This window comes from Egretta garzetta, unplaced genomic scaffold (assembly GCF_000687185.1).
Source record: "Egretta garzetta isolate BGI_Z169 unplaced genomic scaffold, ASM68718v1 scaffold68, whole genome shotgun sequence".
Classification (NCBI taxonomy): domain Eukaryota; kingdom Metazoa; phylum Chordata; class Aves; order Pelecaniformes; family Ardeidae; genus Egretta; species Egretta garzetta.
Genome location: NW_009260774.1, coordinates 5,218,032 through 5,231,008, shown reverse-complemented (window position 1 = coordinate 5,231,008; position 12,977 = coordinate 5,218,032). Strand labels below are relative to the sequence as shown.

The 12,977-nt window shown below is 37.6% G+C and overlaps 1 protein-coding gene across 1 annotated transcript in view; it reads right to left on the bottom strand.

Annotated features, from left to right (window-relative positions):
- Positions 1 to 12,977, bottom strand: part of OTOGL (otogelin like) — a 95,155-nt gene that overhangs the window by 40,485 nt on the left and 41,693 nt on the right. The window contains exons 26-28 of the mRNA XM_035901681.1: positions 3,545 to 3,679; positions 2,929 to 3,075; positions 1,096 to 1,215 (exon numbers count right to left, since the gene is read on the bottom strand). Of these exons, the coding sequence (XP_035757574.1) occupies positions 1,096 to 1,215; positions 2,929 to 3,075; positions 3,545 to 3,679 (402 nt within the window). The remainder of the gene's footprint in view (positions 1 to 1,095; positions 1,216 to 2,928; positions 3,076 to 3,544; positions 3,680 to 12,977) is intronic.

Here is a 12,977-nt window from a genome sequence, read left to right as displayed (position 1 = left end):
GAAGTTAATATGCTGTGCAAACACCACACGCTTTTTTAAAGCAGCCACTGTACTAATAAATTAGAAAAGAAAAATTAATACACTTTGTACAAAGTATTTACACATTTCTTTATGTACCACCTTCTAGATGAGAAGTATAACCACCAACATTACACATTTGCTTTGCTTGCTCACACAATTTAAACATTTTATGTAAAGTAAAATAGATCCAACGGGAGATACTGAGAGAAGCCTCAAAATCTTTTCTCCAAAGCAGAATAGGTATCCTATTCTTTCATGAGGTGAGAGATTTTGGTTCAATTTCCTTCTGCGAGTCAAGGAGAGAACAGGTGAAAAACTGGTTCTCACAGAAATCCTGAGGGAGTGCTTTACATATACTGATTTTTCAGGAGGTTCACAAGGCTATATATATATATAAAATCTTACATCTTCTCAGCACAAATTAACAAAATATCTATTCTCCTGTGTTATAAAACACCATTGCTGTCATCCACTCTCTGCAGCCTCTTCCCTTCTCAGAAACCAAGTTTCCGTACTCGGTTGTACCTGTTGTTGTTCTGAGCCTTTTCTGTCTCACCCCTTTGTCACTGCTGCTTTGTCAGTTTGGTTTCTGTTTACAAACTGCAACTAAAAAAAATAACCTTTTTTTTTTTTTCAGTGTTCAGAAAGAAACTTTTTTCCAGACTTTTTTTTCCAGCATTCAGACTCTATTTACTTTCAATATCCTGATGCCTCCAATACCAGAGAAAGTACAATTGTTTTTAAAATTGGGCTGAATCCAAAATATCAGAAGCAATGTACCTAACTTTGTAGAAAACTGAAATCCAGACAGCTATGATAATTATCTTATACAGGGAAAAATATATTCTTCCCTAAAGAGATTGTTTGGCTTCATTTAAATCCAGTATATGTTTGCTATGACATAAGACATTATTAACACATTTCACATGTGCAGACATAAAAATTAAAATGTCCTCTTATACACTGGCCATGAGTTTAGAAAATCCCTGTATACCACGTGCTTATAACATGTTCAACGATAAATTAACGTTAGCATCCTTTTTTTTCTAATTTTTTTCCGGATGTGGGACTTACCTGTCCTAATACCCAGCTGTCTCCAAACACCTGCGCATTTCTCACCTCCATGTTGTTTGATGTAGTCAGATCATTTGAAGTATATTTGTCAAAATTTCCACACAAACCTGCCAGTTTACCCTAAAAGAGAAGATGGATTTTTTTTTTTTTTACATATACTGATAGTCAATAATCAGTACAAATGACATACATGGAATAAAACATTCTTAAACTGAAAAAGGTGAATGCAACTCTGACTTGTACTTTGAAAATATCAGATACTCTACTATGCTTCCAGTTCCATTTTGCAAATAACTTTTAATAGAAATGTATGGTTTCCTTTTTCCTTGCTGTTTTCCAGAACCTGTTCTTACAGTCTGCCTGTGAAAAGGGACTGGAATCTAGTCATATTTTTTTCTAAAGGCTTAGTAGTGCATGCAGTCCAAAAGTCAAAAGTTCAGGTGAATTACCTCATGGTTGTGAAGCCTGACTAGTTGTTGTCATTAAAACTTGCTGCCTCTAATTTTAACTTACAATAGCAAGAACATTTGTAATAGCAGTTAGAAAAGATACAGGGGCAACTTTCTTGTGTTGGGGCATGTGCTGCTGATGGAAAAAGTATATATACATGCATATACACATACTTATATAAACAAAAAGATATTTCTGCACAACAGTAAAACGTAGAGTTGGATTTCTAGGGTGCTATGGCTGACTCTAATTAATTCTTTTTCCTTAACGTCTGCTGCAGACATGATCTTACTGAACTGGAGCCTCTGGAAGAAACAGTCATTGGAAACAGAAAGAGCTTGAAATATTTGTGTCCCTGCATACAACCTCTAGAACTCAGCTCCCTGCTAGCTTACTCAAAAACAGAAGAATTTTTTTTCATTATGTGTATTGATGACTGATAAATCAGCTTGTATGTGAAGTAAGCATTTCATGGCTGTTGGAAAAAAAGCCTATAATAATGTCGCTTTAAAAACAGATTACATGGTCTTTGTAACTTTGACTTACACTTCAAAAAAATCTGATATTGTATTCTAGCATAGAATGCTTTCTTTTCTTTTACTGGAAAGAGCCCCCTCTCAATATCTGTGTTCATGGTTGAGACAAAGCAGAAATGTAATTATGGAATGTGCAGATAAGGTTGCTCTGCCAGCACCCAAAGACCGAGTTGCAGAGACACCAAGGCAGATGATGATGTCGGAATGGAACAGAGAAGAGCAACTGGCAAGAGAAGGAGCCTCATATTCTTCCCTGCATCATGGCTGAACCCTGTCACAGTATATTTATTAGGTTTAAATGTCAGGTTTTTGTCTAGATCCTTTCCTGTATCTTGTCTTCTTAATTTAAACTCAAGATGTGAAACCATCTGTTCATCTCAGCAGCCTCTACTACATCTCAGGGTGCAGTTCCATCATCAGCCTAATCCCATCTGTGCTACAAACCTGCCGTCTTCCACGTCACTAGATATGGAAGCTTCTTTTCCATTTGCTTCAGCAATTATGAAAACGTGGTGAAGTGGGTAACTCAAAACTAACCCTCTGCTCCCACCCCCAGAAGCAACTCTGAGTCAGAGCTGAATCACCGCATATCTGCAAGGTTGCAATGTGTGGAGCAACAGCATAAACATGCATGTAGGAACCACCCCTTCTCTTCAGGAGCCCAGCCATTAAATCACATTCTCCATCTCTTCTTACCTGGGAAACATTAGCAGCTGAACACCATGATAAACAGCTATATCACTGGGAAAGTTAGGCATGAAGGAAAGACAATCACAGTTATTCTGTGACAGACCACATTAGCAACACAGAGCGCTACACAAAATCTCAGGTTCTTATTTTGGCTCACCTTCCATTGAGGTCCAACTTTAACATGCATCATTGTCTTCTTATCCCATAGAATTGTAATGTCCTGTTCTGGAAAGTGTATCACAGTATAATATCCAGCCTTCCAAAGCTGATAGTTAGATTTTTTTTCCTGTCCCCTTAAGGTCTTCTGACAGAAATGAATATTTATTAAGATCTAATGAAGTACTTCTACCAAGATATACAGCCAATTAATAACAAAGTGTATACTGAAGAATACTTTATCTTTAGCAGATAGCTGGATCAATAATATTACTAGAAATGTTGTGTATTACTTTGATTTTATTTTTTTCAATCATTCAAGTTTGCTTTGATTTTGCACTTTGGTTTCCCTTTCAAAACCACGTGGAAAGAAACAAGTAAATGCCGATATGCTTCAACTGCTTTAGGCTTTTGAGCAGTCGTCTCTGTAGGATAAATAGAACTTAAAAAAAACAATGAAAACTTAAGATTTTTCCTGGGACCTGCTGCTTTATCCAGGCCTAGGCACTTCTATTATGTTAACTCAGAGACATTTTCCAAACCCATGCTCCTTTAGAGTTGTAACTTTACAATGCTTATCTTAAAGGGCAACCCGAAAAGGAAAGAAAATAACTAACCTGCTTCTCAGAAGGTTCACTAAAATAAATCTCAGTATCTCCAACAGTGATGAAAACATTCTTCGAGCAAACAATATCATTGTCAAAGCACTTTTTGTTCTGAGCAATTATAGATATATTTGAGTTATCTGTGCTCTGCAATATGAAGAAGAAATTATTTTACTTATAGATTCAATTGCATTTCACTCCTGTAGATTTATTCCAGTCTTACCATCACAAAAGATGGATAACTTAGTACTTACACATCTTTGAAATTAAATTTAAGAAAGCTACCAAACAAGGAAATGTGTTTTTAAATTCAAAGCTGAACCCACAACCAACTCAAACTTCAGAGTTAAACAAAAAGAGCCACTACGTTCAGCTGCGAGTCCTCTTTCTGAGGACTTTACAAACTCAGAAGCTCAGCCTGCCCCTAAAATAAGAGTCTGGTTTAGCCTTTTAAAATGTGCTCATAAGTGGAATCCAATATTTACTGCACAGTATGGTTGTCAAAATTGAGACATGCTATAAAAAGAGCTTTATTTTTAAACCAAGGTACATGAGATCAAGCTGGTTTCATATTTTTAAAACCAAGAAACCTAACATCTCTCAGTGCTAGATAGAACAATTTTTGTATCACCACCCATCAAAATTCACAAAACCATGAGGCATACTCAATGTTATTGGAGGGGGCAAAGGTTTCTGCTGATACTTTTGTTTGGGTTTTTTTCTTTAATATTTAGATTTTTCTACTCTGTTGCCTTTTGATTTGCTGGTGGTTTAGTACCCAGAATTCAAATTTACTGCCTTCCCAATCCCACATCTGTTGGCTCTCCGGCCTGTAAATTAATTTTGCATTCTAGGCACATAAAATCACTTTTGCATCTTGGCTCAACATGTCTGTTTATTCACCTACAGCTTCTGTGGTTCTGTACCCTGAGGGAAACACACACACAGCTTGTAATTCCCCATGCTAGGATTAGTACTGGAACAAAGGAGGCCAGCTCTGTTGTCAGAGCTGATAACACTAACACAAACAAAACCAAAGTTGAGTTATTCTTATTGATTCTTATTTTAATTTGCCTTTCAATTCATTTCTGTACCAATCCTTGCAAGTCAACAAGTCGTAACTATAGAAAAGACTTGAGAGCATTAACTTCAAAACATCTATGTAAGCCACTAACAGTGCTTCTGAATCCAGCTTAATTTCTGATCAAATTCAGACCTTACAAACCTGAGACAGATATGAAATTAAAATCTTGGAGGTGGCAAGCTATGTGTCTCACCCACTGAGTCATCCAGTCTTATATGAGACACTTGGGTAGTGCTGGAAACATAAATATGTTTAAACTTCTCTTCTTATTCCCACCCTCTCTTAAACACTCTCTGAAACTATGACAAGCCAAAACTAATTGCAGGTGCTAACAGGCACAGTGGGCAAGATGGGAATGATGGCTTTCAGCATTTCCCCAGTCCTGGGAACTCACCTTGGCTCTCAGCAATGCTCTTGAAGAGCTCCACTTGGCCAGAATGGGAGGGATCCCTCACCTTGGCTTGTGCCCACAGCATCTCTCCCCAGAGCGTTGCTCCCTCTCTTGATCAGCGTAGCCCTGAAAGGTGCTGGGTAAATCCTCCTAACTACTCCTTGCCTGTCTCACATTTGTACCCTTATTTGCTTTGTGCTCATCAGAATTCAAGAATAAAAATCCATATCAACAATTTTTCCTCACCAGTGAGAAGCATTACACACAGAAAGTATGGGTGCTATAGGAAGCAGCTTTTTCTTTCCCCTTAATAAAAGTCATAGTGACCAAGCTGTTTAAAGAAAACATTCAATAAAAAAAAAAAAAACCAAAACCAACCAAAAACAAACAAAAAAACCCCCAAAAATGATGATGGGAATTGTAGATGTATTTTTATTGCCACACAGAGGAGGTGCTACAGCTTTGCTGCCCTTAGTCTAGCCTGGCCCACAAGCCAGAGGATGCTGCTACTTGGCATAGAAAACACTCTACAGCAAGCACGAGTGAATGCAATGAACTTAAGGTATGGGAGACTGCCTGCAAGCTTTATGGTGCCCTGATGCCAGGACTTAAGAAACAGGTGGTACGTGTTAGCAATTAGCTTGGAAGACAACAGTTAAGGTGGCTAAAGTTAGCCACTAGCTGCTAGTGGTAAGGGGGTATAGGAAATCAGCTCTTCAGGATGTGGTAGGGGAACTCAGCTTAAAAGAACTGAAAGCTTCAGGGTAAAGCAAAGTTTGTCTATTCCATTCTGTTGTAAAGTTGTTTTAGGTTGCACTCAGAATAAAATTGGTCACTACCTTTTTGGGAAATACACTGTGTTTTAATTAAGCCAGGCTTGCTGCTGGAGTCAGTCCAGTAATTATTCCCCTCCAAGTCAGATAACAGCCCAGAGCATTTTTGGATTTATTGGAGGTGATGTGATAAATTAAAAAGGAGACAAACTCATTAGTTTGATAGATAGGATGCAAGCTGATACATTCTGTGCTGGCCAAATGAAAACTGAGCAAAGAAGCTACCTCCCCACCATGAGTCAGTTCAGAAAAGGACTTTGCTTGCAGTCTATGGGTCTATTTGATGCCTAGGACATCGTGGGCTGTTTTCATTGCAGAGTTCATTCCTCTTCAGTTCGCTTAGCCTCAGCAAAAGGGGACACTCTGAGTTAATAGGCAAGCAATTGTCTTCACTGTAAGAAAAGAGATGGAGGGCTTTATTTTAAATAAGGATAGTTAATTCAGGCTAATTATCCCACAGTAAAAATACACCTTTTTTGGCAATGAAGACAAGTTCTTGGAGCAGCACTGGGTAGCTGTATTAGCTATGCTAAAGAAGCTGCTGCCTGTGCCTTCTGACAGCGCAGGCCAATCCCTTCAGCTGAACAGCATCAACATACTCAAGTCAGAAGTTTTTGTGTATGGTTGGGATTTGAGCCAAGGGCAAGAGTTGAGTTATATTTCAAGTTAACTCTGCAGTAGGGAGAAGCCTGGAGACAGGGAGTGTTTTGCTGACCAAAGCCAGAACAGGGAGTCCTGAAGACATGTGAAGTACTTCCTTGCTTGTAGGGCTGCATGTTGGTGTTAAGTTACTAGAAATGATGCAGGATGGAAATGCAGAGATGGTGGTGGTGGTTTAGTAAAGCTATGAGTAAAACAGACATTTGAGAAAAAGGGCTTTGCATTAAATACTGAGTCGTCTGTGCTTTCTCTCTTTCTAATTAAATCTTAGACCTAAACCCAAATATAAAAACACAATTATGGATTATGTATCTCTTGTGGCTCAGAGCTTTCATGGTAAGATTTACTTTACATACATACCCTTGCCATTGTCTCCATACACCTCAGTAAAAATTGCATCTTTTCCCACCCGTACAGTACCAGCCAAATTCAAAGTTGAGTGGCAGTTTCTATCCTGGTTTTCAAATTATTCTGTAACTGCTATATGTACAGCCTCTGCTTTCAGCAGGGAAGAAATAAAGTGCAATTGAAACTTTGCACTTAACTATTGCCAATGCAAAAGAAAGAACAGGGACTCTTAAGATAAAGTGAGGATCATCTTCTAATGTTTGTATGAGACAGTGAGTTCTTGGGCAAATCTTGACAGCTCTTAGGGACTGTAATAGTATAAGTGATAATGATTGAGTTCCAGCTCTCTAATCTGCACTGGATCCACACAGGTATGAGAACAAGCTTTTGTCACTAGTGCTGGAAGAAATGTCTGAGTAGACACTAGGAGCAGGTCTAATGAATAACAAGGTGGTGATGGGGGGGGTGGTTTTCTTTTTTTTTTTTTTTTGGCACAGTCTCTTTCCAAGGCAGAGTCGCTCTTTACCTTTTTAGGTAAAATGCACCCAACAGGAGATGTACTACAGTTCATCATGTGAAACCTACTTACGCTGACAGAAACTAGAAATAAAATGGTTTTCCCACTGCAAGAGTATCTTCCCACGTAAATTACCATATCCAGCCTGTTCCAACTTAATATCAGTTTCTTTGTGATAACATGGAGTTGCCAAGCAACAGGGAAGACAGAGTCACAGCTCCGGGCAGTCAGTCAAAAGCTCATTGTCAGTCCCGCTTCTCAGGACATTCTTTTTCTAGACTTCACTGCACTTTTTTTTCCATATTTCTCCCTAGCCAAAAAAGCAAAGCACTGCTTTCCCTTTTTTTTTTTTTTTTCTTTTAGTAGTGCTTGGGAATGCTAGAGTTTATTTTTGTTAGAAACTTTCTATTTCAATACCCCGTTAGAAATTTTCTATCACTATTAACCAACAACACTGTGCAGTGTGCTTACATAGTCAAAATGCAAAATGCAGCCTGGGAGAAGACAAGTTAAAAGTGGCTGGTTTTACCTTCTTTGAAAGTGTTATTAAAATCTCTCAAACTGTTCAGTGTAAAGACTCATGCTTTTCCATTCTTAATAGCCTGATTCCTCCCACACACACACTTTTTTTTGTTCCCTACAATACACTAACTAGCAAACTAGGATGGCCATAAAAGCATCTAGGGACATACTGGGAACTGGACAGAGACAGATTAATCCCATTTTCCTTTAATTTTAATGACTCTTTAGAGGTTTTCATATATAGCCACATGCACAAACAAATGCAAAATCTCTAAAAAAAAGAAAAAATAATACAGTAGTTTAAAAAGTAGAATTTGCTTTCTCCTTCCTACATATTTTCAGAAAGATACCATTAGCTCTGTTCAGACTTAATCTTTCAGGAAATTTCACAGAAACAGAATTAGTTTGGTCACTGTTCATTCAGCTCTGAGTTTCTTCTGAAGAAACTTAACATTTGAAACTATTACTTCTAGAGAGCTTGATCCTAGGAGAAATAAAACATCTTAGCCCAGATTTAGTGAGCATTTAGGCATAAATATTTAAGTGTTTTTGAGAGAAGACAAATGCCTTGGCATCTGACATGATCTTGCTCTGTTAGTTTCTTGTGGCATTTTAGGGGGGGATTGAACTCCAGATAATCAGTGAAAAAACATTAATTATGCAAAACTCATTCACAATTTACACCAAGAAGCATCTCCTATTGAAAGGCTTCTTTCGTTTTGCTGGTGTGATAATTTCTTCTGTACCATTTCAAAATCATATATATACATTCTGTGTAACTTTATTTAATCCCTGCTTTCGCATCCTGTACAAATGTGTATTGTCAAATGCTTTTTGCCATAACTATTCAAACATTGGAACGATATTGCTTGGAGTCAGCAGATGGCACTGATACCCACTTCAGTTTGGGAAGAAATCCATGTGAAAGCTGGGAAACAATATCATAGTAAAGACACTAGGTGATCCTCTTGCAGGAGAGAGAAAAGGAATAGTTATAGTATCTATTTTTCCACTGACGTTTAGTATTTCTATACAAGTATTTTAAAAAAAACACATTTGGGAACTAAGAACCTAAGAGCTAAATTGCTCACGCATACACACAAGCACTTAAATTCTCTTTTCCTCAGCCTCTTCTACAGAGCTGCAGATTATGTGATTATTTTCACTTAAAATACGGCAAAGAAACTTGCAATACACATGTAAGATGACACATTTCTAGCATTGTAGCACAGTTGAGTAGAAATGGAGGAGAGCAACATGACTGAGTAGATTCACTGATGCAAATTCAAAAGGAGTGAGATTATTCCAGCTACTGACTCACCCTCAGACAACTTCCAGATGTCTGCTAATGCATCCACGATAACTCTTTCTTATTCTTTACAAGTGACTTCCCAAAAAGATACCCCTCAGCCAGAATAAACTCTCAACAACTCTTGAGAATGATGCATTACAAGTAACTGTGTGTATGTGTATAAGCAATAGAAAAAATAAATCATTATATCATATTTTCTTTATTATACATAGGTTTTTTTGTAGTAGATTTTATGCCAGAATAGAGTTGTTGGGTGTTCTGAGGTTTTATCAACAATAATTTTTGAATCCAAATATTTTTTCTAAATCTGCTGCTAATAATGGAAAGTACATGACAGAATATTTTACCTGGTATACTTCAAAACCTTGTTCTAAGCCAACATTTCTTAATTTTGAAAAAAAGTTGATTAATCAGATAGAGATCACTGGAAAGGTTTTGTTTTTCTTTTTTATATTTTAAGAGAACTATATCAAAAGGTTTCAGAAAAGATCATTTAAAGCAGATTTTCTTTTGTTTCATTTACTTAGCATTGCCTGCTTATGTATCAGATTTGGCTCTTGCACAGGTCACATTACTGCAATCCCTTTCTAATTAAAAGTGAGATATTCTGAAGATTAACATTTGGGAACATTCAAATATTTGTTTCCAAGTGACACATTCTGCAACACGAGCTATTCTGAATCACAAAGCAGCAGCACAGTTGGTGGTGTTAGTTTTAAATAGCTGGACAGGTATTTGTATAGGATCTGTTAGTATTGTTTCATTAATAAGTGCATGATAAATGTCAATATTTTATCATTGTTGGTTGTAATGATAAAGCACAACATAACAGGAGAAAAAAGGACAAGACATAGGGGTGATAAATTTGCTTTTTCTGAGCTCCAGCAAATGATGGCAAGAGCTAGAAAGCTGGAACGTGCACAAAGCTTTTACTTTTTAAAATATAACAAATGTTACATGTGTTCATTTACACTGCTGAAGTTTAGTTTCTATGCATTCAGAAACAAAACTACTCATGTCCTGACCTAAACCAGAGTAAATTTAATTCACTGTTCTTGTAGCTCACCAACAACACCCAGAGTCAGAGGCCATAAACTGCTAAGCAGCATCTAAAGGTGACTAGCCTGAGCATCCTCCCACTTCAAACACAGCAAAAGGCTTTCATTTTACTGCTGCCAGCATACTGCACAGCTCCCTGGAACATCGTGCTGGTTTTTGCTCATCTTTTACTGCTGTATCAGTAGAAGATGGGCACCAAGAGTCCACAAAGCTGTACCCATCAGAGGCAATCCAACTCAGGCAGTCATTCTTACAGTGGACTGCCTTTTCAGGCAGCCATTCTAACATTTTAGAGTCAGTATAGCCAAAGGGATGTTGGATGCTGAACATTAACCCCAAAGCAGAAATTCAAGGTGAAAAGGTCACTTTCTTCAAGCTGTGTGGTCTCTAAATGGCAAGGTCCTCAGAAAGAGAATCCAACCTCTGAGTCACACCATGCACACATGGCCTCCAAATTGCCATTCTCATGGCAAGAAACTTTTCCCCAAGCCTTTCCTGGAAGCCCTCCATGCTAATCTGCACAAACTGAAAGAAATCTTTCCTTTGTTGGAGGATGAAAGTGATTCATTTACTGCATAATTTAAAGGTCTGGAGAATCAGGTGGTGGAGACAGAAAGGCATGTAGAGGTAATTGAGTCTGAAATCATTGATCTGGATCAAATGGAACCAGAGCATAAATCCATTGCCAACTGTAACCAAATCTTTTGCTCACAGAAGGGGTAGAAACAGATGGAAAAACAGGTACAAGCCAATGTTATCTGAGCACAGTGCTTCCCAGCTGAAGACAAGGATGGAAAGGTGTGTCTCCCACACGGAGCTCACTACAGACTCTTACGGGACTTCCAGAGACCCAGAAAAAAGAGGTAATCCAGAAAGGTGTCATCTGAAATCATGGGACTGCTGAAAAGCAAAATGTTGGTTTTCTTTGCAACTAGAGCAGGGCAAACTATTCACAGTAAATCATATTTTCACTGAAATGTATTCTCTCTTTTTTTGACACAAATTTGCACGCAAATTGTCAAGAAACACATTATTATTTCTACCAGTCACTGCTGCTATAAATTATCTGACAAGTGTTTTAGGTGGACATATTTTGGCACATCACTTACTCATGAATCTATTTGCTGGAATGTGGCTTTGAGGATTACATATGTTAATTAAAAAAGTAAAGGCGTTTTGATTGGAACCCCATGTTACAGTTTTATTCCCTAAATAGATGAAAATTAATTTTACAGTCGGGTTTGCAATTTAAAACTTTTGTCATTTCAAATTCAAAATTATTTACTTTCCCATTAAAATCTTCAGACTCTATTAAAATAAAATATTTGTCTTAACTATGAACAGTCAGCTTGACAATATTGGTTAACCATGAACCTGCAGCTGTAGTCCTCCATAGGGTGACTAAGAGCAAGCAGAATATAATAATTTTACAAACAGGCTATGATAGAGACCATGCAAAATACTATTTCATTCTACAGGTTTGCCAACTTCATGGATCTACAGACTGGCTACCTGGCATAAATGATGTTGAAAAAAGCTGCACAAAGAATTACAGATATTCAATAAGAGGAAATGGGGTAAAGGCTACTTCTGCCTCCTCAGATGTGACAAATGAGTAACTGAAGAATTGCTGCTTTGTGTGTGATTGCTCCAGCTTATGCCCAGTCATCATTTAGCAAATTTACCGATCAAGATAAATATATCAGCCAGTATTATCAATGCATCAACCAACTTCTGTATTAAGCACTCTACTGAAAGCATCATAAACTAAGAGCTTTGAACTTACTCTTACAAAAGACAGGGCATGCAAGAAAAGAGCTCTCTTGCTGTATTCCCCAGGGCAGACCAGATATCTAACACTGGGGACTGCTCATCAATAGGATAATCATTTGGGAAACTGTAGCACTGGTTCACCAGATCATGCATGTTTTGTTAAATTAACCTCTGCCTTAATAAATAGACTCTCACATGGTGTCTCCTGACCCAAAAGAGTTACTTCTGCACTTCTAATTGGCATAACAGTTCAAATATTTGATCAAATGTCTGGTTGTTGCTTTCATAATCTTCCAACATACTAAATCTGGTGATAACTTTGGCTTTAAAAGAGCCTTCATGGTTGCATCAAAAAGATTTAAAAGGTGACTTTAAAATGGCGAAACCCCCAATGTCAGATGAAAAGGAGTGAAAAAATTTTCATTGCATACTTTGAAGTTAGGACTAATCCATACAATGTGAATACTTGAGGATACAGGAATAAAATAGTCCTTCCTTTTCTTGGCTTTAGGACCTTATTGACAACCTACTAAAGTTAGTGAAAAGACTTCAGTGGGTTGATTTGGTTTGTTGGGTTTTTTTAAAGGCAGATAAGCATTACAACAGAGCTCCCTCTCATTTGAGGATATTCTGATGTGTGGAATATCCCTCTAAACTCTTGCTTAGATACTCCCACAAATCAGAGAAAATATAATTCTGCTTCTCAGAAGAGAACAAGTCTGAGGGGCTCAAAGGACGCTGACCCTGCAAGACTTAATAAACGCACTGAACTGCAGGACTGAAAACTACGACAAAGCTAGAAAAAGGCCAACACATGTGATAAAAAGACAGCAGTTTTACTATTAAAGCAGAAGACTATGAAACCAGCAAGTGGAAGAAATAGACCACAAGTATAAATAACACACAGTAAAAGTTTGCTAGAAAAATAACACCATTTTGTTAGGGA